A 25,829-nucleotide genomic window follows, 5' to 3' on the forward strand; every position below is an offset into this window, starting at 1 on the left:
AGAGAGAGGGGCACGTGGAGGTTGTCATCGTTGGTCGATTGCCTCTTCGTTACGGTTGCAGTGGTGAGAGAGAGGGTTTACTGGTCCCAGCTACTATGAAATAGAAGATAGATAGCACGAATGATGGATGGTAGCAGCTCCGAAACGAAAGCAACCCCTAGTTTGGTTGGAGCCTAAACAACATTATTAATTTGTTGTTCGTTTTGTTGTTATTAGTTAATAACATTAACGAAGAGAATATAACCCCACGCTCGTCCTGTGTAGCGTATGTTGAATTTGAAGACCCCTGTTGGCTCTTGCAGTGCAGTGATAGGAGTATACCTGTACGATGCATGAGATTATGAGTTTAAGCGTATTGTAAGTTTTGTGAAAAAAAAGGATAGATTGTATGTGTGTGTCTTCTTGATTTTAACATGTAGTTACCAGAAAGAAAGCTCTATGCAAAATATTAGGTTTTAAAGGGTATTCACATAAATAAGAAACTTAGAGAGATATACAAAACAAATAAGCAACTTTTGAGGGATATATATATATATAAAGAAAGAAAAACCATTATTTTTCTTGTAGGCTAAGATTGGACGAGGTTCAGAGGTATATATAACCAACCCGACCTTTGCTCAGGTTTTAAAAAACTTGACTAAGAAGAGAAGCAACTTTGAGTTGGGCTAGTCAGTGTAGCAGCCTTCTACATGTTGAAGGAACGCTCTGGCCTTGTGGTGTTTCTTGCTGCCTTCCATGAGAAGAGAGGAATAATACCAATTTTCCAAATTGTTCTTCCAGTGCCGCTGGTTTATTAGATTTGTCGTGCTCTGGCTTTTTGCCACCATGGGGGAGGTGAATAATAATGTGAGTGCTATTTCCAGAGTCATGTAAGCTTTATGGATACTCCAAATCACCATTCACCACTGATGGGATTAGATTATTCATCAAGGAATACATCAAAGAAAATATTTGATCTCACTTCTTCCACAAGAAAACTTGTTTCTCTTCCAGAAAAAATTGGATCTCAAGGGCGTTGAAAACTAGTTCTTTTCCTTTCTAAACAAAAAAAATTAAAAAAATTAAAAAAAATTAAAAAAAAAAACAAAGGAAATGTTCAAATGACAAAATGACAAATCACCACAGACAAGTGGATGCATTTACTAATATGAGTTCATGGACCGCAGTTCCCTGAAAATGGCAAATCTCTGCCACTCTACAGATCCAAAAATAAAAACAGAAACTAAAGACACAACATCCTATGATACATTACTAAACAGAGTGCCTTTTGACTCCTTTGGACCTACAAAATAATAAACCGGCATGACAAGAAACACAAACCGCATTTTACCTAAAAGGGGGAAAAAAACTTCATTTATGAGACCAAGACTCGCTTGATCATTCCTTGGGTCCAAGTTGCAGTCTCCTTCAATTGGTCATCGTTCGACTGAAAGCACTCGCCCAGGAAATCGACATGGAAAGTACAGTCCTTAAACAACACTTTTGTGTTTGGACCAAGTGTGTCCGCAAGATCCCCCATCACAGCAACTGCAGCTTTCGTCACTCCGTCATCTCTAGAAAAACATAAATACAAAATATATCATGAGAATTCACATCTACAGCATATAACTGGAAATTAGGAACTATATGCAATACCCACCTGCTTTTGTCTCTAAATACTGCTTCTGTGAACTGCAGGAGATGGCTTGCATAGGGCATCAACAGTTCAGCTTTTGCACTTTTGAACCCCTGGAGTATCCCAGACCAAGCCTCAAATATGCCTCGTCTAAGCTGGTTCCCATAATCCAGCATATCCTCATCACTGATGTCCAAACGAGAGCAAAGTTCTGCAGCTCCTTGCAGCATAGGAATAGCATAAGGAACATACTTCTCAAAATGCTCCCCGATTGCAAGAGCAATATCCCCAAAGCAGGAAAATATCGGAGGTTTAACGGACCGATGAAGCAATGAATTTGAGAGATCCTTGAGAAGAGCACTCATGATACCATCGCAGAACGGAAGCACCTTCTCGTCCAAGGCACGACATATATCACCAATCACACCAACAGAGATAGAGCAGACCTGATACTCCTCAAAATTCTGTAAGCCCATCTCTAGATACTTGTAGAACTCTGACATATACTTGGCAAACTCTGCACCTGTAGCATAAGCAAGAGCACCAATTGCAAGCATTGCTTCTTCATGCACAGTAGAACTACGACAAGCAAAAACTTTGAGAAATAAGATCATCATCTGATCAGCAGACTGAACAATTACAGCTTTTGCATCTGAGTTGCTCAATTTCTGAACAATAACTTGAATAACACCACAAAGCAAAGCTTGCAAATCACTTTGTTTTTCTCTGTCATCAGAGGAAATAATTTGGATATCCAGTGTCTGGCTTAATCTGTTCAAGATTTCATGCAATAATTGGGCAATCATATTTGAAGTCTCGGGTATGCTGCTGCATCTGACCACCTCGTTCAATGTTTCATATGCAGAAGCTCGAAGCCTAGAATTATCGCTGTCGGAACGATCAGCAGTAGAAAGGAGAGCTGAAATGATATCACCAAGATAAGGTGTGAGTAGTGATGAACTCGACTCAGCATATTCGTAGCCCTGGGCAAGAGAATAAATCGCCCCACAGACTTTCTCAGCCACATTAGGGACATCTCTAATACTCTCCAGCAATACAGACATGATACGAGGAAGATTAGCACTAGTTATTACCGGATGGGCACTAGTTGGAGAGTGAAGGAGCTCAAATATCCTACCAAGAGTCCACGCTGTAGTGTCCTTAACATGACTATTTTGGTCTTTCATTGCATTAAGCAAGAAATCCAATCCAGCATGAACTAGGGGTGCAAGCTTTTCAAAAGAAGGACCTTCGAGAATAGAGCCAAATGCAAAGGTGGCTGCCTCGCGGCTGCGCCAGTCGGACTTTGTTATATTGGCCTCCACAAAAGGCATCACAAGAGGCACTACTGCATCCCCAACAGTCCTTGCAATGAGTCCAAGGCAGGTCCCACCAGCCATAGAAAGATTCCAGACACCATCATCTTGGTCTTGATCTTCCTCTTGCTTTAACAATGTTTCTAACAGCATTGGTACAAGAGAAGGAAGAGCCTTTTCAATAAATCGAAACTGAAGAGAAGAGCTGCCATCATCGGATCCTTCATACTCTTCTTGTATCTCAATCTCTTCATCACAGATTGTACTCCAAAACTCAATAGCTTGAAGTGCCACTGGCTCCTCATCTCCCCTCACAGCACTCGCAGTTAAATTAAATAAAGTCTGCATATAAGGCTCTAAAAGCTCATAATATGTGGAGGCTATAGAAACGAGGCACTCATAAGCTGCCTGTCTAATCACCATCTCTTTAGATATGGCAGTTTCACACACAACCTTCATTATAAAATTCCGCTCCAGTTCATTCTCAAAGTTAGTTTGAGCAAAATCAAGGGCATTATACAAAGCTCTAACAGCGGCAAGACGGACTTCCGGGCTGTGCTCCATCTGATTCATTCCCTGCACCACAGCAGTAAGAACAGCATTTACTTGATCTTGCTCCAAGTCCTGAGGAGATATCTCCTCGCAGACATATCCCAGTGTTTCCAGGGTCGCCTGTTTTAAGGATGCAGGTGCATCTTGCTGTGTCATGTTGTTTAGCAAGTTCCCAATGAGCTCCTGCCATTCCCTTCGGGGGATCTCAATTGATGCAACCTTGGCAATAGCTTGAGATGAGGTATGCCGTGCTTCAGATACAGATGAACCAAGGGTCCTCAACAAGGATTCCTTGATCTGAACCTTGATCATAGGATCTACACTGACCCATTGCTGGGTTAGTTCTTCTTTCCTAACAGAATCTTTTGCATCTAAAGAATTTTTTAGGATAAGACCAGCAAGTCTTCGGGATTCAGGAGGTTTCTGGTCATTTGACAGCTCAACTGATAAGGAGAGGAGGTAATAGGGGAGATTCTTCTCCTGAAACTGCTTGAGGTTTCCTTCTGCAACACTACGAGTCTGACCATCAGGAGACTGAGCAGCTAACAGTACCTCTGTGATCTCCATGGCCATATTGAAAACACTGCAAAAGATGCATAGAACCAAAAATCAATTTACATTTAAAAAGAAAAGGAGAAAACAGCACAAAGGAACTCATTTCCAGAAAAACAAAATAAAATATAAGTCTGTATACACTATCCAAGATACATTTATGTATGATTTCTTCCAAATTCAAGGGCCTTGAAAGACCAGATACCAAGAAGAGATCAGTTAATCAGCTAAGATGAAGACTTCACAATTATCAATAGCACATTATTCTAGAAAGTTGATCGCAAAGCATACAAGAAAACTGAATTTAAGAATAAATTTTGTAAATTAGATTTATCTTTCAGTACTAGTGCGACATCCTGTTTCATAAAGCATCAACAGTCCAATCACTATGATATACAATATCGACAGCCCACAATATTCCCATAACAGAAAATGACACTGCATGGTCATGAATAAAAAGAGAATAATTCAGATAATAAAGATTATATGAAGAAAAATAACTCAACCGCACAACCAAGAGAAACTCCTATTCTACGTGAGATCTTAAATAGTCCAAAATATACCTACTTTTACTGTGAAAATAACAAGAAATAACCGGAATGCCAGTTATCACAACTAGAATAAAACCACCAAAATTACAACGCAAGAATAACTACTCTGCCCAATGTTAATCTATATGCCGGAAAGTGCTACAGTAATCAATAAACAAAAACATCACTATACGCATGCTAAAACCCTAAACTCATCTCGCAGCGGAACACCAAAAATCGACACCCAACGGAACCGATAACCGCTAATATCTCCAAAGAAGAAATGAAACGGCAAATCACCTAGTGACTACTGCGGTAACCCTAGATCGGCGCTGGAACAACATCATTAACTCTAAATGCTCGAGCGATAGCTTTATCATCGAATAAAACCCAGCTACAACCTCGAATCTAGAGAAAAGAAAAAGGAAAGTACAGATAAAAGATTCGAGGACCAATACCTCGGATTCGAAGCAGCCGACGGACTTCCAAACCCCTCCTCCCACGAATCGAAGAAACAAGCGATCTAAGTATCCGAATCGCTCGCCGCTCGAGTTATCGATCTCGCTTAGGGCTCAAATAGAAGGGAGGAGGAAGGTCGGAAGCACGGGTTGGGTAGAGTTTATAAAGGGTTTTCGATTTGGTCGGAGAAGCGGGAGGGTGTCGGTGCGAGAACCGCAAAACCCTAATTTTCGAATTGTGAGACGTCGCACGTGGCTAGGGACCCGAGTCGAGCCCTATAATAGACCGCCTAAGGTTTGTAAGTGGGCCGAATTGAAGGCCAGTTGGTTTATCGGGTATAAGGACCAGATCCGAATCCGAGTCAAGAAGACAACTTTGTAGGACCCCCAATATTTTCATGAGATACTAAAATAAAGTTGCAATTTAAAATTTTTCCCTTCATCTAAACTAAAGAGTTAACCGAGTAAAAACTAAAGAGCTTTTCCATTTAAAAAAATAAATTAAAAGGACTTGCATGAAGTGAATCCTTCTACATTGACATTAGCAATATGGAGATGGAAATTGACATGCTCTGATAAAAAAAATGAAGCCACTGGCTCCTGTAATAATACTAGTAAGAAAGTAATCTCTATCAACTTCCATCTGCAAAAATTCAACCCAGTTTTCTGCATTAGAATCCATGCAGTACAAGACATTGCAAAATTCAACTCGGCAGCTATTGCACTGAATGGAATGATCAGTGCAGTTTATGGTGCAGCAGTGTGAATCATTCACACTAGTTCTATTCATCACAAAATTACCCAGGTTGCACAGTGCTTAGCCAACAAAGTACAGTATGCCTCTATCTGTATGTATATGTAGAAATAGAAACGTAGGAGGCTCAGTACATTCAGGGAAAATAATATCTTTGCCCTCTCTTGTGTCATGGAAAATTTTATAAACAGTAATGTTCCAAAGCAGTGGTCAAATTGAAAAAAAAAAAAGAAAAAAAAGAAAAAGAAATACATAGATGAGCCTAAAGAACAGTTCATCACTTCGTTGCTGCCTTCTGTTAATTATCTCTCAGTTATACACACATCTTTGCAGCATCTGTCTTCAAAAGAGTGCATCCAACATCATGCTTCCTCGTAAACCTTTTATGAGTATATACACACTGCATTGTCTGCTTCCGTCTTTGCCTCGGTTTTTCTTCAATGCCTACCCTCTTTGATGTTTTGGAAAAAATATGTGTTCATCTGCGAATGCAGCTCATGAAGCAAAACTGACAAGCTTTTACTAGCTTTGTGGTTCAGCTTGTCCACAAGCTTTATTGTATAGTTCAAGTGTATCACCATGTGTGGAGTCAAGACAGAGTGCTGCTTCACAATCTCGAAGGGTTGCTGCTGTGTCCCCCATTGAATCATAGAACGCTGCACGTAGGTGAAGCAGCTGGAGGTCTGGCTTGAAAGCTATTGCCCGTGAGAGCTCATTGATTGCTTCCTCTTCCTTATGGTCATCCATCAGAACTGGACATCAGATAAATTTCAGATGTAAACATTCTCATCCAATGCAAAATATATACAAAACGAGCAAAACATGCTTCAGATAGACAGTGATATCTCCTCTTAAATATTTGAAATAAAAATTACTGAGACTAATATCTAGCTTCAACTTAAGAGATAAAAACTATGTTTTAAAGAAAACTGAACTAAACATAGTAAGAGTATGTCTTTCAGTTGAGACATAAACACATTGTCAGATCTCGATGACCATAACAAACTGACTGTATTATGCAATTCATCAATAGAACCTGAAGACACAAACTTCTCTTTCCTTGTAAATGATAAGCCATTATGGTACATCAAGTTTGGCCAAAACAAGCTATTCTGCAATTTTATCATCAGTTTCTCTAACCAGGCATGTGCGACAAAATGTGGAGCCCCTTTCCCTGGGGCACCTATACATCAGTAGCAAAAGTATGCAGGCTGTTCAATCAGATTACATGAACCTGCCGAGATAAAATCACCGAAATTGTGTTTCCATGATAAGGCACAATAATTAGTTCTCCTTCATTATAATCGGAGAATCTCATAGAAACTACATATGCCTATAATGAGAGTATGGTTGAAGTTTATGTATATGTCCACCAAAAGAACATAATACTTAAACCTAATGTCGGAAGATTCCTTTGAAGTAGGAAATTTGTTAGACAAATGAATGTGCATAATGAAAAGATTGAAGGGGAAAGATCTGTAGTACTTCCTACGCTTAAAAAGTTGGGTAACAAACTAATCATTGCGGTAGAAATTTCTTACTAGATGTATCAAGTAATAGGTCAATAATGCATCAAAGAGTAATTGTTGTAGAAAACTTCTTAATAGATGTATCTAATAATAGACCAATAATTCATCATGAGGACAAATAAAAGGAGTAGAATTATTGAGTAGAACAAATGTAAAAAGAGACATGAAAATAGAAAGGAGCATGACACGATTCACATACAAACATAAAAAAGAAAACAGGCAAGAATATCTTTCACCAAGCAAAGCAAGGACATGTTTTTTCCAACATGTAAAATCAGAAAAAGAACAGGGAATTTCACCCTGTAGAACATATAATCACTGTAGTATGTTAAATTTTAGTGGAAGAGCAGATATTTGGCACATATGCATAGAAAAACTAACCACCTATCCTAGATGTTTTCACATTTCTCACAGAAAGTAAAAATCCATTATACAATTCATTTAACTGGAAAGTCATGAAATGATAACTAGACTCACCAGCTGCCCTGTATCTATATGGGTAAGTCCTCATTGGATCTAACCTCGTTGCCATATTGAGATCACTCCTCGCCATGTCACGGTCACAGTATTCGGAACGCTTTTCATAGGCTGATGCATTATTTTTTGCCTTCTCAATCAGTTTTGTCATCTCATCATAGGCAGATTTCTTCTGATTCTTAAGGTAATAAACACGTGCCAGACCCTGATGTGCACGTGTGTGCTTTATCCCTAGTGCCTTCAAGTAGCATTCTGCAGCTTCATCCAACATATCACAATCCACATATATGCTTCCCATATTATTATGCGCCTGGTTAGGAATCCATTTAATAAGTGCAAAGAACAAAAGATGGAAACAGGACTACACAAATAAAGTATTCTGGAAGAAGAATTGACACTAAGCACGTACTTGCCCTTTCCGAAGGTTATCTGAAGCACAGCTATTGGCCTGTTCCAGCAGTTGAATCACAAAAGATGAAGATTGGTGATCAAGACTTGAATCTGCCAGTGCATATGCTTTTAGGAAAAATGCTTCAAATGACCTCTGAATAGCAATTGATTCCTCAGCCTTGGTTAATGCTTCTTCACGATGACCAGTGTCATACAAAATCCATCCCTCGTAGACAAGCCTTTCGTGCTCATGTATTGAGTTATTCCGGGCCAATCGCAAACTGCGCATTGCAGCCTTCTGACAATTTAACCTAAGTGAAAGAAAAAAAAAACATGTTCTTCCAGCGTATTAGGTCAGCTACAAAATATAATAAACAAATTGTGTGAACACTTGCTCAGTTAACTTCAAGGCATGGTTGATCTTTCAACAAGTTTCAATCAATAAAAGTTCAACGAAAAAAAAAAGTATCTAAATTTGTTTGCAGAAAATTAAGCTGCAAAATTAATGCAGGGGAATGCTATATAATTTCTGGAAAACTTAATAGTTACAAATAATAAAACTTTATGGCGATATGAAGTAGAATGAAGACGATAAACAGGCATATTTACAATGCTTAATTGTTCTAATTAGTTCACAGATAATTAGAAGGAAAAAAAATGGTAAGAATAATACAAAATATAGAAAAGAATTAGGAACATGAGCAGTCTTGGACTTTCTGGGATCGTACACGATCACCTGCCTTGCGTAAAATAATTATATCTTATTCATGCAACAAAATATTTTCCATCTCAGAGTGGAAACAAAACATGAAAGGGGTAATCACATAGATGCATATAATTAGTCTTTATGTAACAAGAAACAGTACTGAAACGAAAGATCCTGATCAAAGCCAAAAGAACCTGAGGTCTTAGAATTTTAACAAAAAGTTGCTTATATTTCCTGACTATAGGTAGCGGCACCAACAAAGAAGCAACAGAAGCCAGAACACTGATAAGCAGGGGAGATCAAAGGTGCTCTTGAAATGAGATCATAGTAAATGATTACCTCAACAGGAGGAGCGATTGACGAAAGCGCAAGCTGCTGTTCCCAGCCTCTTTTGCCAGCATCTGATGCACCACTGCAAGAGAACCAATATCATCTACAGCGGACCACCGGTCATAGAGCTGCATCCAGCAATCCGCCATGTCCCACTGCTGCACATGCTGCCGAAGAAGCTCAATCAAATGATCACCATGCACCTTCCCATGGAACACCATAAAATTGGGATCCAATGTCATGAGTGCTCGGATATCCTGCAGTGCCCCCTCGTAGTCATCTAATGCCAAGTAAAACCAAGCCCTGAGCTCAAGGCAATCAGTGGACACCTTGAACCCAAGGATCTTATTAATCTCTGTAATGGCCGCACCAATCTTGTCATCCTCCAACAGCGCGATCGCCCGGTACTTGTAAGGGTATACGAGCGTTGGATCCAGCTCAGTCGCCAACTTAAGATCCGCCATCTTCTCCTTTCCAATGCAATACAGAGATCTCTCCTGGTACATCCAACCCGCAGGCTCATACTCATCGATGAGGCTATTCATCAGCTTGTAAGCCGAGTACTTGTGTCCCCTCTTAAACTTGGCTCTCGCAACTCCGACGAGTGAATACACGTGGCCTTCGGCAGCAGCCTCCTCAAACCATTTCTGCGCATCCTTATACTCGCCTCTCTCAAGCATTACACAACCCAATTGGTGCAAAGCCAGCTGCTTCTGCCACCCCGTGGCAGCGCACTCTCCCATCCTTTCCAAAAGCATCACCGTGGTGTTCGATGTAATGTCTTCTTCCATTGCAACCTGACTAAGGAAATGATAAAGCACAAAAGATGCGTGTCCAGCAGCCGAAAGCCGTTCCCGCCCCTCCGGGCTGCAAAGAAACCTCATGACATCCTGGTCTGCAAGCGACTTTGGGAGATCACGGAGAAACGCCTGCAAGCACGCAGCGACGAGGAGGTACGCCGTCTCCTCCAGGCCATGGTCTATGAGGAGGAGTGCATCCTCGGTGGAACGCACCAAAGATGCTAACTTTGCATCACAGGCCGCCTTTAATCCCTCACAGCAGAACTTATTGGAGAAAACCAAGAGCTCCAAGATAACATCCGGTGGGAAATCGTCGAGCTTTCCCTTCCGGCTGTAAACGTCGACAGCGCGCATCCCGCGTGACGAGATTCCGTTGTGGGAGAAGCTAATTCGTTCTCTTTGGGCTTCAGCGAAGCCGCCGTACAGGAGAGTGCTGAGCGGCTTCGACAACGCGGCAATGCAGGAGCGGACACATGAGATCTCCTCGTCAGCGATGCAGAACCAGACGTCGCCTTCTTCTTCGCCGTCGTCATCGTGGTCATCGGACTCTTTGCTAGGTCCCGTTTCCGGATCCTCGAGTCGGCAAAGGCAGAAGTTACTAGGGCCGGACGAGATGGTCAGGGTTGCCTTAGGGCATTCAAGGGAAGGGGATGTGGGAGAGCAGGAAGAGAGGGGAGAAGGCGAAGGAGACGGGTCGAGCTCGTCCTCGCGCCGCTCGAATCGGAGCCAAGCGGAGAGCACGACTCGGCTGTGGGCGTCGGTGGCGTGCACACGTGCGGCGCGGATAGCGCGGCGGAGGAGCTTGGTGTCAGCGATGGGGCGGAGGACCGCGGTCTGCTCGAGGTAGAGATCGCACAAGTCGGCGCCGAGCTGGGCGGACGCAGCGGTGAGCCGGCTGTAGGAGGAGGCGAGGGCGGTGATGAGATCCACGGGGCGGAGGACGGGGTCGATGGCTGGGTCGACGAAGTCCGCATTCGGGAGGCCGCATGGGAGGAGGGAGTCTAAGAGGAGGGACGGCGATGGATGGTGAGGATGGTGGAGCGATTTCGTCCGGAGCGAAATGGACGGTCGGAGATTGGGCTTCTCGCCGTTGGAGGAGGAGGATGCCGACGACGTGGAGGGGTTGAAGGCGTAGACTTGGGTGCCCTTGCATCCCTCGATAAGTTTCAAGCTTCGGATAGTTGTCAAGAAATTATTCTGCATTTTATTCCTTCAATCTTCCCTCCAACTCTCCCTTCCTCTCTTTATGTCCCAGAAGATGCAAAAGATGGTGGTGATGATGGAGGAGGAAGGGAGGAAAGGAATGACTTCCTTCTTTTCTTTCTTTCCTTTTTCCTTTTCCTTTTTTTCAAGTATTTTTGAGCTGGATCCGGATGGGAGTCGGAGAATGGGGAATTAGAAATGTAGTAGGAAATTGGAAATTAAAAAAATAAAAGAGAAAATAGCAAAAGGGAAGGTTGTTGGAAATGGTTTCTTCGTTTCGTGGATTGGGAAGAGGAGGGGCGTAGAAGTCGGGTTTCCTTTTCTCTTTCATACCCTCCGCATCCGTCGTTACTCTTCTCGTCCCCAAGAGAAGAGAAGAGAAGAATAAGAGAGAGAGAGAGAGAATAAAATTATAATTTATTCCTTATGTTTTAGAATAAGAAGAAATATGAATAGTGACACCACGATCTCGGATAGTCGTATGCCCGGGAGGAATACGACTACGTGGCGCGCAATCAGGGGAGTTACTAGTTATTCGATAAGGGACACGGATAACGAGAGATTATACCCCGCGCTGTTACAACTACGGAATAAATGCTCTTTACGGCGTATGCTTTTTTAGTTCGTTTGCTCGAGACAAGCCAAAGAGCGAAGATTCACGAAAACGAAGCTTCTCACGGTGTGACGGATGCACGACTTTTAAAGAGCCCATTGACCAGTTAGATAAAGAGCGGTGTGAGTATTTCCTTCAATATTTGACTCTAGTGGAAAATTGAGACTATATATTACATTTTAATATTTTTAATATATTTAATTATCGAAAATAATTAAATAAGCTTTTCAACTGAATTAAAAAAATATCAATCATCTTTCCGATAATAAAGATATAATAAATATATATTTTTATTATATGAAATTCTACTCATTCAATTCTCTGTAATTTTATCTTCAAATTTAATATATAATATGTTATAATAATTTTAGTTTAAATATAATTATAAAAAAATAAATTGACTCGAGTGAAACTACATAGATAAAATAAATTTAGGCGTAATTACGAAGATAAAATATAATTTCTTCTGAATTCTTCCAACTTTGGACCAAAATTATTTTTATCTCTAGAATTTTATTTTGTATCATTAAGTCTTCCTAACATTTTGACCAAACACCATTAATGAAACAAAAACCTTAAATAATCTTATTTTATTAAATAATTGTATCTCGCTCGAAGTTTATGTTAGACATAGTAGCACTAAATAAAAGTTTAGAAAGTAGAGTAAAATTCATTCAAAATGGTAACAAATTTCTATTAAAATAGGCATATATAAAACAAAATTCAAAGCAGTTGAGGATAAAATATATTTAATCCAAACATTTTGCAAAGGATATCTTCGATCCCATGGTAGATAAATCCTCCAATGAGCCTTAAGAGACAATTATAAACCTATATTTAGGCAGTTTGAAGAAGGCTGTTCTATTGTGCCTGGATCTAGTATAAATAAGGAAGGTCAAATAATTAGTTTTGGCGTTGGGTGTATTTAATGAAGTTATTTCATTCTTAGCTTAGAGGGGTATTAATGGAATTACACATTTGTTATATATTCTACATTTTTAATAAAAATATGATATTATCAATAATGTAGGAACAAATGTAGTTATCTATTTTATAGTCTCTACGTATCAAAAATTTAGAACAATGTCGATGAAACTGTCAATAATTTACTAGATAATTAGACAATTTCACTAACTCTCTTATAACCGAATAATAAGATGTCATAAAATCAACTCTAACTCCAAATAATTATTACGGAGAAAAATGTTTAGTGTTTGATGGTGACTTGGCCTAATAATTTGGCTCAACAGTATAGTTGGTTTGAAAAAAAAACAGTAAAATGGCTTAGAACAATATTTCAACGGCGTTTAGTTTGAAGTAATAGTTCATAAGACATACATGGTTAAAAGTTTATATTAGTGCGCTTGTATCTAAGAAATGTTAACTATTTGTCCGGCCTATATTTAATTTTCGAGCTCAATGATAAAAAATAGAAGAACATTTGCACTAGTGGTTAATTCTATTAAGATATATATATATATATATATTTTTTTTTTTTTTGAAAAGTTATATATAACATTCTTTTTTTTAGTGCAATTGTGATTTATAATTTATATCTAGAAATTAAGTCGTAAAATTTAGTTAATATGTGCAGAAAATATTATTATATTAGATTTGTTAGTGAAATATTATTATATTAGTGAAATTGTTAGTTAAACTTAACTAAATCTCTAGGTTAAATTAAATATATTAAAAAAATTATAAAAATTCTTTCAATTAAATCATACTGAGGATAGTTAAGTTATTTTAGAAATAAAAACATTTAAGTTATTTTAAAAATAAAATATTTATACTTAAGGGAATATTTTTATAAAATTTAATCTAGGATATTTTCTGCACGTATTTACTAAATTATATGACTCAATTTATAAATAATAAAATAATAAATTATAAGTTATAATTTTTTTAAAAAGCAGTATATTATATACAAATTTCCCCCTTTTTTTTTTCTTTTATTCTATCCATTAGAAAGAAAGGCTAGAAAATATCACTTACATAGTTATAGTAATTAGTGATTAAGGCTTTAAGTCCTTCACTTGCAGCAGGCATCTCCTGACTCCCTCCCATAATCCCATTCCTATAAAAACCCCCTTCTCTTCACCACCGATATAATTCTGTGCTCTATGCCAGCTTTCTCTGCGAAATCCTCGACGCGCGCCGCTGAGAGAAACGCCTCCCCGCTGAGCTCGCGCTGAGCTAAGCCGCACTGGTATCAACTCCGTTTCTCGATTGGAATGATAGAAAAGTATTGAATGATCGCAGATTTTATGGCCTTTTAGTAGCTTTATGAGTGTTTGTTTTGGTTTGAAATCATCAAGTGCGTAGATGATTTGTTAAACGCACATGATATATCCGTGTTTTAAGTAGAAATTTTGATTGATTCCTTGTAAGCTGGATTTGTTTCTAATTTTTGTTAGAAATGAGGATTTGCAAGTTGTGATTGAGAAGTATATGGGTTTAATGAGTCGGTAATGTAGATTTGATAAGGTTTAGAAGGACAGATCCCTCTCTAAATATGTGCTTTGAGCTGCTTCTCTGTTATTGCGGGATGCACTTGAAATTGCAAACCCTAGGGTTACTTTTGGTTTGAAATGGATATATATATGAAATCATAGTTATTTTCGATCTCGTAATATGGTCGTGTTGATCATGAGCATAGTTATTAGAAAAGGAAAGAAAGAAAGGAAAATTTGAAGCAAAATTATGGATATGTATCTTATGCAAGAATATAAGATATAAAAACTACCGTTTTCTAATGTCTTTTAAGTTTTTAGAGTAGTTGGTTAGTTAAGGCGGTATCAGAGCCATATGTCATGGTTTCAAAATTTGCCGTTCTCATATTTGCTTGAAAATATAAAACTCCATCCATTTAAATTAATTTTATTTTTTGGGCTATCAAAATATCTCAACCTAGAAGTGAGGGATATCTCAACCTAAAAGTGAGGGAGAGTGTAGAATATAAAATATAAAAACAATATTTTTTAATAACTTAAACTTTTAGGGTAGTTGATGAGCTACCATCTTATTACATCATGATTCTTCTTTGATATTTGGATGGAGGTTTACTACGATGTTTCACCAAATGATGAACCCCATGTGGGCAGGTTATGTTGAACACAATATTACTTATTATAGGCTGTGGTAGGAGGATTCCTTTACTTATTAAGGATGATCACAAACTATACTAAAAGTCAAAAAGTTATTCCGTCTTCGTCATAATCTGTATGCATAGAAAGTCAATATTTATCTATGCTGTGCTGTATTGGAGAGGCTGTATTATTATTATTAGTGTTAATTTTCGTTTTGGATGTATTCTTCTATAATGAACTATTATTGAGAAAATGTGCCATAGATTACTACTATATGTATTTAACCATTGGATAACTGCTTTATAGAATGCTACTTATGTTGGAAGCAGTATCCTGATTATTATTTGCCATATTGTCTTGGTTGTATATGTGCCGTGATGAAAAATTGACGCACTTATTTATATCTATGGTCTTCTTGTATTGTGACATTAATTTCTTTGGGAAAGGCTGTCAATCTACATAAATAGGATTGAATTTACAGTTCTCATCTTGACTGACTGCAGTTAACTATAGTTCGTTGACAAGCTGCCATGGCTCAGACATCACATCAGAAAGTGCCTTCGGTGTACCTTTACATCCCCAATGTTATTGGTAAGATTATAGATATGTCTTAGTACACATTGTTCTTTAATCATCACAATACTTGAAAATTTTCCTTGTCTGAGGCTTGTGAGAAAGTTACAGGTATTTATTCTTGTGACTGTAGTACATAGATATTCATTCAATTTGTGCTGGACCTTGAGGCTCGTGAGATTTTTTTAAAAAAGAATATTACTTTTAGAAAGGAAATATCCTTCTGTTATATTAGTTTTGGAACTTGCCAAGATAGATACTTCTAGAAAGTACGCCACTTGGGACCCGCTTTTATTGTTCTGTGCAACCCTTTTGGCTAATTCTTTTCCTTAACTTCTCTGTGACCTGCAGGATATATAAGAATTATAATGAACTTTGTAGCATTTTCTGTTTGCTATTCCAGGAAATGGATTTTTGTCATTCTGTACTTCCTCAGGTAAGTGCCACTGTTTTAGTTGAGATATGGAATTTTAACCTCATTGCACTTACAATTTCTCATGGCATCCTTCGAGTATTTCAGCTTCTTCTTGGATGGATTGGATGGCTGGTTTGCACGAAAGTTCAATCAAGGTATGAATTCCCTCTCATGAACTATAAACTCTGAAAAATTCTTCCATTTACATAAGAAGTGATGCCGAGCCACCACAGAGGTGCAGACCTTCCAATATAGTGACTGGGAAAGGGCATTCTGCCCAACAGTATGCTTTCATGAACTATCACACTAAGGTAATAAGTAAGTGAAAACTAGAAAGCCATTTGCTCTTATAAGGTGCATCTTTAATGTCTTGAGGTGATTTAATCAGAATTAGAGTATAAATACTTCTATTTTCAGCCTTTAAGACTCATTTTTTTGTCATATTAGGTGCATGGAAGTGAAAAAATTAATTCAAAAATTTAGAACCTAACACAATAGTTTGCCTAATAATTCTTAGACTTTCAAGTACATTTTCTTTTCTACTCAACATCTGCTAAACATGTCCGTCTTTTATCTTACAAACACTACATTTAGAGCCTTCTGCACTGAAATGTTCTTGTTGAAATTTTGCATTGCTTGCATTTTGTCTAACCTCATTGGTCTCCGAGTAGAAGAGAAACTTCTGCATGGATAATTTATAGAACCTAAACATCCTAAGAGAGAAGGATTTAGACACAAGTCTTCAAATAACTAATTAATATTTAATGGTGATATGCTAATATATGGCAACTAATGAGTTTTTCTAATTTTCTGAGCCAGTATCAACATTTGGAGCTGTTCTGGACATGGTAACAGACAGGTGCCCTTTTAACAAGCTATTTGAGGAATCTCTAAAATATCACTCAATTATGCCTTTTTAGTATGTGCACTGCCCATCTCATTTTATTGATGCATCTATTCTTCAGAGTCAGCACAGCTTGCTTGTTGACAATTCTCTCACAATTATACAGGTAATTAATGCCATTTTTTGCAGTTTTAACTGATAAATCTGCAATTATATTATTCTTTCTTTTTCTTTTTCTAGACCTGGCCTGGTTTTCTTGTCATTGCTTGCATTGGATATTGCAAGCCACTGGTTGCAAATGTACAGGTATTGTTCATGTACCGGTATTGGTAATCCCTTTCTATGTACTCCTTTCAGAAAAATTTCTGGATCCTTGAGGAAGCTTAGTGTCTCATAGGAAAATTAACTTGTCATATGGAAATTTACCTTGTGATGCGGAAAGCAGGGGAATTGGCTGATGGGAATTCGGATACTTTACTAGTGGCTGTGGGTCTATGCCTTGGGTCGCTTTGGGCCTCACCTTTGGTCCAAAGTATAACTTGTGCAACTGGCTTTTGATTGCTAAACCTAAACATCTTGGGAGTCATCTCTACTAGCTTTTTTCACAAATAATTCAAATTCAGAATATTCTCCACAAATCCTTAATCATTTTCCCCAGTTATGCAGAAGTTCTGATGTGATGATGCTTTGCTGCTGTAGCTCTTTCCTATCTGGCAAAACTAGTCACAAGGATGTGAAGGACAAGAGCAATTGGCTTCTGAAAGCATATTATGGGCATCGGCCATTCATGGCTTTTTGCTGTGTGGGGTCTGAGGTACTTAATCCTATCGAAATCTATCTCTTATTACTTAGATTTTAAACTAATGACTATGGTGCCATTACAGGTTCTATACATCATCCTTTACTTTATTGCTGATAAGGAATCTGAAAGTTTACTTGAAGTAAACCTCTACTTCTTTGCTCTTGTCCTTTCACTTGTTTCCGCTTTCCAGACATGAAAGAAATCTCTTTAAGCTCCACCTTTTTCTTGATACCAGGTTTGTCTCATTGCCTTGAAGCAGAATTCACTTCTTTCTTTCCTATTCTCCCTAACTCTGCTTGGGTGGGGGATTAAGCAAGTTATCAACATTATACAGGTAATTATTACTTCTGAAATAGCTTTGAGCCAGAATCAACCAATTTCCCCTTTCCTGGAGCCTTGGTCATAACATCTCTGTCATTTTTCTCTCTTAATTTGTTTACAGATGAAGTCCGCTGCGGATGCTTGTGTGTTATATGATATGAAAAGAAGCAAGTGAATACAAACACCACTCGAGAGAGACATTGAGCAGTTGCTTCAAAAGTCTGCCTAATGCTTTCTTGGTCATCTCAAGAACATAGTAGAGACCGATTCGGCCAGAACTGATAATGTGTACGATTGCAAACTTAACACTTTGTGATGACATATAGCTGGTCGTTTACTGGCGGACACTGATGAATGATAGTGTATGAATTTGGATGAGTTTTTTTCTTCTTTTTTTTTCGCGTCTTAATGATCTATTCCTGCTAATGGATTTGTTAGCTAACAATCTAGATTGCTAAAGCTTCTGTGAGCGACTGGGGTTGGAGCTGCATCATGAAGAAAAAATATTGCGAAGGAAATTGAATAAAGTGGAATCTTTTTCTTTTAATAAAGAGGATTAAAATATTTTAACTCCCTATGATTGAGTAAAATGTACATCTTTGAATTTCCTTTTGAGACACACGACTTTTTTTTATGGTCTTGATGTATCTGCAATTATTTGACAGATTATTTTAAATGCACAAAGAGCAATTTGCCCTTTTTCTAAAAAAAGTTTGCAAATAATCAATTGGAGAAATATTTTCTAAAAAAATTAATTGGAGAAATAGATATTTTTCATTAGAATTGGTAAAATTTACACTCCTTTCCTCTCAAATATTTCTCATTCATCAAGCTTGGATATTACAAACCTTCATAAGAGAGAGTAACTTTTAGTTTTAAAGAAATCTCTTGAGGTAAAGATGTAATTTTCGTTGAATAAATTCCTTACGAACTGAGCCCGAAGCGAGGGCGCACTCGACCAGCTCTTTTTGACCGTCCGATGAGCTATCGTTTCTAGTACCAAAGGAGTATATATACTGACGCGTGGCCTTTTAATCCAAGATTGAGAGAGTAATATCGAGGAACCGCGTTGGTGTGTTTGCGAGGACGATCAAGAATTGCGGGAGATTTGATTTGTGAGAAAGATGAAGCGGACAACAAAGTTCAATTGGGAAGATTACGAGGTAATTCCAATCTGTTCTTCTTCTCAAAACATGTTGTGTGGATGTGAGATCGATGTAGAACGTTTCTTTTCATTAGGTTTTACTTGGATTTGGGCTTCTCTCCGTAACTAGCTTGGAAAGCAAGTAAACTGTTGCTATGCTTTAAAATTTAACTACGAGAAGAGATATAGATCTTATAATACGTCATAGAGTTGTTGATCTTGAAGTTTACATGTTAAATTCAGAGTTAGGAAAGTATACCTAAAGAACTTGCTTGGTTTTACACTGTTGTTTTCGTATTAATAAGCCAAAATTTCTTTGCGAATTTATGTAATTTTTAAGATTATTTATTCACATTAATAAGAAAAGATTTTTCCCTCTTCTCTTCAAAGATTCCCCTGAAATATGTAATTATTGAGCTACGACTGCAGACTGAGCAGCGGAAGGACGCTGCTGCGGATGTTCTTTTTCACTATACGGCATTTGTTTTGGTGTGCATTGGGGAGGGAGTTCAACCAACTGATCTCAGGTTGCACCTTATGAAGGTATACCTTTCTCTGCCCCATTATTTTTATTTTTCACCCTCTCTCTCTCTCTCTCTCTCTCTCTACAAATTGCATCGAATTGCAGAATCAATTTATTTCTAAGGGTATTTTAACAAAGATCAGAAGTTATATTGCATCTTAGGACATGTTTGATATGTATCTTTTGGTTTTGATAAGGACCATGAGGTATCTGTCGCTGATTGTAATATAAAAAAGTTTAAGAATTGCTCCAATCTCTCTAAGAATCTCGACATGGTTGTGACTTGTTTGGCTGCTTACTACCTGTGTTGTCAAGTTAGCCTGGTGATTCAAGTATCACTATCGCTTCCAGCATTTCACATATCTTTGTTGTGTTCAGTGGACCAGTTTTGGTGGCATTACATTCATTGGACAACATTCACTTTTTCAAGAACTCAACAGCAGTTATAAGAAATGAAGTTATTTAACTGTACATATGAATTTGAAAAACCATCAGATATATATAAAGTTAGAGGTTTTTAGGATGTACAGAAGTCAGAAGAAAATGAGTGCTCAAGTTCTGGAATTTTCATGTTTCTACATGTATTTTCATTGTGTTGGCAGATTCACAGTAATCACTTGTTATATTGCAAAGGCTTATTTCAACCCTTTGAAAAAGTCCATACTTCATAATTCATACCTTTATAATTTTCCATGGACTTTTCTGAATGGAGAAATTCAGTACTTTTATTTTGAAACACTATTTTGAAAGGGTACTTTTCCCTTCTCCTTTTGTGTATATATGTTAGTACATGATATATGCATTTAGACTGCATATACGTATAAAAATATAGAGAGGGAGGACAACAGTATTATGCATTGGAACTTATTTACAATTAAAGAATAGATGTTATGGTATTGAGATCTGTTAACATAACTATTAAGAAAGAAAAAAGAACAGATGATTCATTCGAACTATTTCCTAGGCATCAAAATATGGTGTAAAAATGCATGATAAATGTACTATACTATTTCAACAATAAAGATTCTTTACTATATTGCTCCTTGAGTTGTGTTTTCAGCTTGCCGTGTCTCTTTCCCTTTCAATGATTAATATTTTTCCCAAGGTTATTGGGATCACCCTTTTTTTACTGTTGCTATAATATACTTCCCAGAATATATACACAATGGTTCTTGCTCAGTGATTGCTCAAATATAAGATACCATTTGTTAGAATAGAAACATAGGCAATCAATCCAGGGTTCAAAGTTCAAACAAAGTAATAAGCTGCAGTATTTCTTTTGAGGAAGGCTGTTTGTTATAACAAAAGTTAGTCTCTATCTTGTAAATGAGTGTACTAAGCTGAAACATTTTCATTATGTCCCAAGGTTTATCTTCCCTCTTATGAACTGACGTATGAAAGAAATGTGCAGGAAATTTCAGGAATGCCAACATCTTTGAAGAAAGAGCCAGTGCCAGGTGCTGCTTCTCCTGATTCTGCTGGTGAACCTTCCTCCTCTGGAGCATTGAAAGGGGATAAAACTGGAAGCTCCTAACCATTCGGCTGGAAAGGAACAGTTAATCATGGTTGTTCTGGTCAAGCATGATTGCTAAATACATGAGAAACCCTCTTGCTTCTGTTGGTTTAGGATGTAATGATCTTTACATGTTTGTTGGTTCTAATGTAACATGATTCCTCCTTCAACCAATGTTCATCATTTACTATCATTCAGAAGCACATTCTTTTCGGCGATTTGTTTCTTCCTGCATGGGCTTCTAGTTGCTGGCTCTTCTCTGATGATTTTACGTCAATTTATTCGATTTGATGATGAGTGGCTTGGGGAGCATTTGACTCAGATTAAAATTGGCGCCAGGTGGTTGGATTTTAGTCAAAGTCTTATCCAATATGAGATGATGCGATGTTGGAGTATGAAATAATTGTTCATAACCTGGCAGTTCTCATATTGCAGGTTTAGGTGGTTGCCTTGGTATGGCTCCCCCCAGATCCAATTGAGATGAGGATCAAATTCCATTGTCATTGTAGCAATTCATACATTCATCTATATTGAGTATCTATAGACAGTTGCGGATGGTCGACCACACGACTCTGCTTCCAGATTTCTATTTTGACGTGAGCAATATCCAGGCGTTTTGTCATAGCAGAAGACTATTGGGATCTTTGTATGTGTGAATCTATCAGTATGCCACCTATCTAGTTAGTGTGTATGTGTTTTTTTTGTAAGATACTGAAATTATAAGGCATAAAATCTTAAAAAGAAAACTTATTAAAGAGATTATTTCTGCCCTCAGAATAGACTGTCTGGAAGCATGGGAGTTGCAAAAAGAATGGAAGCACCTAAATGACCAGTAACGACAAGGCAGTTCGTCGTCTGATTACGTTGACGGTAAATGTGAGGAAGGGAGAAGGATTAAAATTCAGAGAGAATGGTACCAATGTCTTCAATTATCTTCATGGATGTTGCTTAACTTGGAGGATGATGTGCCAAAGAGATAAGGAAGCCGACTTCGATGACGAGGGGAACTTATATTTTTTATTGTTTAAATTATGTTTTACCTCTCTATAATTTTAATTTATTTTACCCCTCTTATAATTTTATTTATGTAACTTTACCCCCTTATAATTATATTTAAACTAAAATTAATATTTTTTTTAATTATATTTGAGTAAATTAGATATCAAATTTAAAAAATACTTATTTGAAATAAAATTATACAGAATTTAATTAATTTTTTAATAAATTTAAATAATATTAAATTTTAGATCGTGAAGATTTGATAAATATATATCTATCATCTGAAATCTTATCAGTAATTAGATGTGTTATCTAATAATTATCTTTAAATTCAATCTCTAGTTTAATCGATTATAATAAAAATAATAATAGCATGCAATTTTATTATATTTTTCTAAACCGACCTACTATTCTTAGATCGAGCTGAGTTCGAGTCCTAACTGGCGCAGTTGAGCTCCCTCCCTTCCTCGCGCAAATCGTTTAGAAGCATCCTCTTCGGAAGTTCCTCGCGCACCCGCAAAAATTTCCCAATCTCTTTATCCAACCCTAGCTCGATTCTCCAGTTCGAAGTAAAGAAAAGGTTTGATCCAACCTATCCAATCCATTCTGAAATCACACCACCCAACTTGATTCATTCCGATTCTCCACCTCGTTGGATGCCGTAATTGGTAAAAACTATCACACGATCCCATTCACTTGTACAAGTTTGCTTATCGACGTATTGTTTTCTTTTGACAGGACTAGGGGAGGAAACAAAAGTTTTTTGATAGCTTTGATCGATAGTTTGAATTCCCTGATCCAAAAAATGTCATCAACCAATGATGGCAACTTAACTCCTCGATCTCAGGTGAGCTAATGTGTTTGTAATCTTTTGATTCTATCTGTAACCTCTCTAAATTTGCGTTTTTTAAGATGAATTTGTGATGATCCGTCGAGATTGTTTGTGCTAACTAGGGTTTCTCATTGTGGCCTATTGTGCAGCTTGCTTCGCATTGTTTTGAGGACCTTCTTGATTCCATTATTGTGGATGTGGCATCCGAGTGTCACCGGATAGCAAGATTGGGCCTTGATAGAAATCTCGAAGAGGAGGAAGAGGAGTTGAGGCTTTCGGTTCAGGCACGAGTTACAGATCCTAGCAATAGTGGTGAATCGAATAGCAAGAATGTAGTTGACATATTTGGCCAGACTCACCCGGCAATTGCTAGTGAGATTTTTGAGTGCATGAATTGTGGGCGGCCGATCGTGGCCGGAAGGTTTGCTCCTCACTTGGAGAAATGCATGGGAAAGGTGGGTTGTTATGATTTGGCTACCCTTCAAAGGATATTGATGAAAGAATACTTTAATGGTTTACTCATTTGCTGTATTAGTTAGAAAAATCACTGTTGTGAGGAGTATAATTTTGGTTTTCTATACCAGTCTGTTAGAATCTAATGATGCAATTAGCCTTGCTGTGATTTCTTCATATTACAGGGTCGAAAGGCTCGTGCAAAGGCTACAAGAAGCAGTACGATTGCACGGAACAGGCATTCTCGTGGCAGTCCAGTTTCTGTCTATGCACCTTACTCCAATGCAATTAACACTCATAGGGTTCCTAATGGCACCAGTGGTGGTGTTGGAGAGGAGTATGCTGACTACACATTTGAGGAGTCATGAAGCCTCTGTGTCAGGTCTGATTTAAATCTTTTTGATATTAGTAGTTAATCATTTAATAGTCACGAAAATAGTTAGCTTACAGTGCTACAAATCATTATTCCTGGTGCATGCACATCTGTTTTCCTGTAATCTTGCTTATATGAAATAATGAAATTATGAACAAACAAGGTGGATTACTTTCATATTGCAAAAATCAATATTTATCTCTCTAATCTTGTATAACCTTAGAAAGCAGAATGATGTTAGCACACATCGCGACAAAACATTATCAAGTGAAGTATATCACGGATTGTATCCACTAGAAGTAGTCACCTAAACTCTTCTTTGTCAATTTTTGTCATTCTGGTACATAAAATTGTTTCATAACTGTAATACTTAACTCTTCTCAGGAAACATTTCATTGTATCTATTACTTATGTGTAATCTAAAATATGCTTATTTAAAAAGTAATATGTGCGTTTCACTCAGTAATTATCAATATTATACTTAGAACAATTTATGTGTTCTTTACTAATGTTTCTCTACCAATTCTATTAGTATATTGAGGATTGTGCAAAGAGGTTACTAGTCTCTTACTGTTTAAAACTTGTCAGGTTGATTTATCCTCTATATAAGCACCTCCTCTGAATTTGCGTTGTTTGTTGTTGTCCACAAATGGGCTATCTGGGATCCTTTTCTATTGTTTTATAATATGAATACCTTGAGTTTCTGGCCATGACATAAAGACCAATACATCTGTATAAATCAGGAGCTCGAGCCATCCATTCTACAAATTTAGATTACTACTTGCAAATTCTAAATTTTTTGGAGATGTTATGGCACAGGAACAAGTTGCCTTGTGCTTGTTAGATAGTTGTGTAGAATATTAAATAATGAGTCATGGCTTCAGGGACTGTATTCAATTGAGCACCAAAAGAATGATCCTTAGGACATAATGCTAAGCGATCTTGATAACGTAGCTCTTGGTAAGTGGTAAGAGGATTTTCTTTGTCATGTGCTACTCTGCTGTATTCTGGTTGAACATAAGAAAATTCAATTTGATCTTTTGTTATTTCAGAGTGGCTCCTAGACACAAAAATTAAGCTATTTAACGGAAAACTATATACTATTACTGTATGCTTATACATTATGCTTATATATATTCACAATTTGTTTGTTTATGACATTATATTTCAGTAGATCCCGAGCGTAAGCATTATCGATCTTGTGAAAAATTGTCGTCCCACTGAACATTAGGGGTAACGATTTTCCTAATTCAACTGGGTTCCAAGAGACAGTGAGAAGAGAACTATGCTTTGGCTTTGAAAAGCTGTTTACTCTTGCTCATATGGTAGATTAAGAGAACCAAAGAACCAAAATTTTCACTAAGCTGTTTACTTTGAAAAGCTGCACTTGATTTGAGACTAGTAGAGTATGATAAGACTCAGTTATGGACATGCTCAGTATATGCTATGCAGCTGCTTCATATGCCGATCTAAATTACACTTGTCTTGCATACTATACATCACAATTGGTAATGTTTGACTAAACTATTCATATTCTTGTTGTTCTTCTATGAAGATAGAATTTCCTTTCATATTAAGAAGTTAAGATGTGTAATTCTCATACCATTCTTTGTCATGCTTTGCAGTGTGCGCTTGACATAAATATGACTACCTTTTCACCTCCCTCTCTGCTGATGGAGATTTAGAGAAAAGGAAAAATACAAAGGCTCAAAGCCATTGATGAACTATGCTTTGGCTTATGGTGCTCCTTGGGAAATGTATTTGGAAAATTTACAGAAAAAAGATGTACTCGTGGAATATCATACTAGCTTTATATAGAGGAAATGTTTGGAGGCTGAAAGGCTGGGCTAATTCTTCACACAGTCTGACATTGTTTGCCTTCTTTTTCTTTAATTTCAGAGTCAAATATTTAGTAAGAAATGTGATTTGCTAAACATCAAACATAAGTTGTTAGCATTTAGAAGTCTTCCAGAAAGAAATGCTCACATCAAAGCGGCGATAGATCCTTTAATCAAATTTAAGAGAAGAAAAAAGGAAAAATAATTTATCAAAATTAACCTAAATTTTACTTTTTATTATTCGTTTGCATTATATCCTATAGATATTTGCCGTTTGATTTTTAT

General features: G+C 37.4%; 5 protein-coding genes across 7 annotated transcripts; 3 read left to right on the forward strand and 2 right to left on the reverse strand.

Moving 5' to 3' along the window:
- Window positions 1-1,110: 1,110 nt before the first annotated feature.
- On the reverse strand, window positions 1,111-5,266 carry LOC140765126 (importin subunit beta-1-like). Its single transcript, XM_073104059.1, has 3 exons — window positions 5,024-5,266; window positions 1,640-4,066; window positions 1,111-1,553 (listed from the first exon to the last, which is right to left on the reverse strand). The coding sequence occupies exons 2-3, from the start codon at window positions 4,054-4,056 to the stop codon at window positions 1,355-1,357; spliced, it is 2,616 nt and encodes an 871-aa protein (XP_072960160.1). The 5' UTR covers window positions 4,057-4,066; window positions 5,024-5,266; the 3' UTR covers window positions 1,111-1,354.
- Window positions 5,267-5,814: 548 nt separating this feature from the next.
- On the reverse strand, window positions 5,815-11,564 carry LOC140765856 (ethylene-overproduction protein 1-like). Its single transcript, XM_073105139.1, has 4 exons — window positions 9,219-11,564; window positions 8,193-8,484; window positions 7,784-8,093; window positions 5,815-6,529 (listed from the first exon to the last, which is right to left on the reverse strand). Exons 1-4 carry the CDS (start codon window positions 11,210-11,212, stop codon window positions 6,300-6,302), a joined length of 2,826 nt encoding a protein of 941 aa, XP_072961240.1. The 5' UTR covers window positions 11,213-11,564; the 3' UTR covers window positions 5,815-6,299.
- Window positions 11,565-13,854: 2,290 nt separating this feature from the next.
- Window positions 13,855-18,247, forward strand: LOC140766141 (probable CDP-diacylglycerol--inositol 3-phosphatidyltransferase 2). 2 transcript variants are annotated; one of them, XM_073105589.1, is made up of 11 exons: window positions 13,857-14,034; window positions 15,418-15,505; window positions 15,839-15,923; window positions 16,008-16,057; window positions 16,722-16,761; window positions 16,868-16,912; window positions 16,987-17,052; window positions 17,446-17,560; window positions 17,631-17,687; window positions 17,784-17,882; window positions 17,991-18,247. In XM_073105589.1, the coding sequence occupies exons 2-11, from the start codon at window positions 15,445-15,447 to the stop codon at window positions 18,042-18,044; spliced, it is 672 nt and encodes a 223-aa protein (XP_072961690.1). In that variant the 5' UTR covers window positions 13,857-14,034; window positions 15,418-15,444; the 3' UTR covers window positions 18,045-18,247. The 2 variants fall into 2 exon arrangements, with proteins under 2 accessions (XP_072961691.1, XP_072961690.1); XM_073105590.1 differs by lacking the exon at window positions 16,987-17,052 and having other exon boundaries at window positions 13,855-14,034.
- Window positions 18,248-18,879: 632 nt separating this feature from the next.
- LOC140765391 (uncharacterized) lies at window positions 18,880-21,223 on the forward strand. The gene is made up of 3 exons (XM_073104451.1): window positions 18,880-19,032; window positions 19,443-19,556; window positions 20,948-21,223. Exons 1-3 carry the CDS (start codon window positions 18,994-18,996, stop codon window positions 21,068-21,070), a joined length of 276 nt encoding a protein of 91 aa, XP_072960552.1. The 5' UTR covers window positions 18,880-18,993; the 3' UTR covers window positions 21,071-21,223.
- Window positions 21,224-22,466: 1,243 nt separating this feature from the next.
- LOC140765344 (SAGA-associated factor 11) lies at window positions 22,467-25,568 on the forward strand. Of its 2 annotated transcripts, none has more exons than XM_073104385.1 (5): window positions 22,467-22,716; window positions 22,787-22,895; window positions 23,030-23,335; window positions 23,519-23,715; window positions 25,332-25,568. In XM_073104385.1, the coding sequence occupies exons 2-4, from the start codon at window positions 22,854-22,856 to the stop codon at window positions 23,699-23,701; spliced, it is 531 nt and encodes a 176-aa protein (XP_072960486.1). In that variant the 5' UTR covers window positions 22,467-22,716; window positions 22,787-22,853; the 3' UTR covers window positions 23,702-23,715; window positions 25,332-25,568. The 2 variants fall into 2 exon arrangements, with proteins under 2 accessions (XP_072960486.1, XP_072960487.1); XM_073104386.1 differs by having other exon boundaries at window positions 22,470-22,628.
- The last annotated feature ends 261 nt before the right edge of the window (window positions 25,569-25,829 follow it).

Source organism: Typha angustifolia, chromosome 8 (genome assembly GCF_048772165.1).
Source record: "Typha angustifolia cultivar Huaian chromosome 8, ASM4877216v1, whole genome shotgun sequence".
In the NCBI taxonomy this organism is placed as follows: Eukaryota; Viridiplantae; Streptophyta; class Magnoliopsida; order Poales; family Typhaceae; genus Typha; species Typha angustifolia.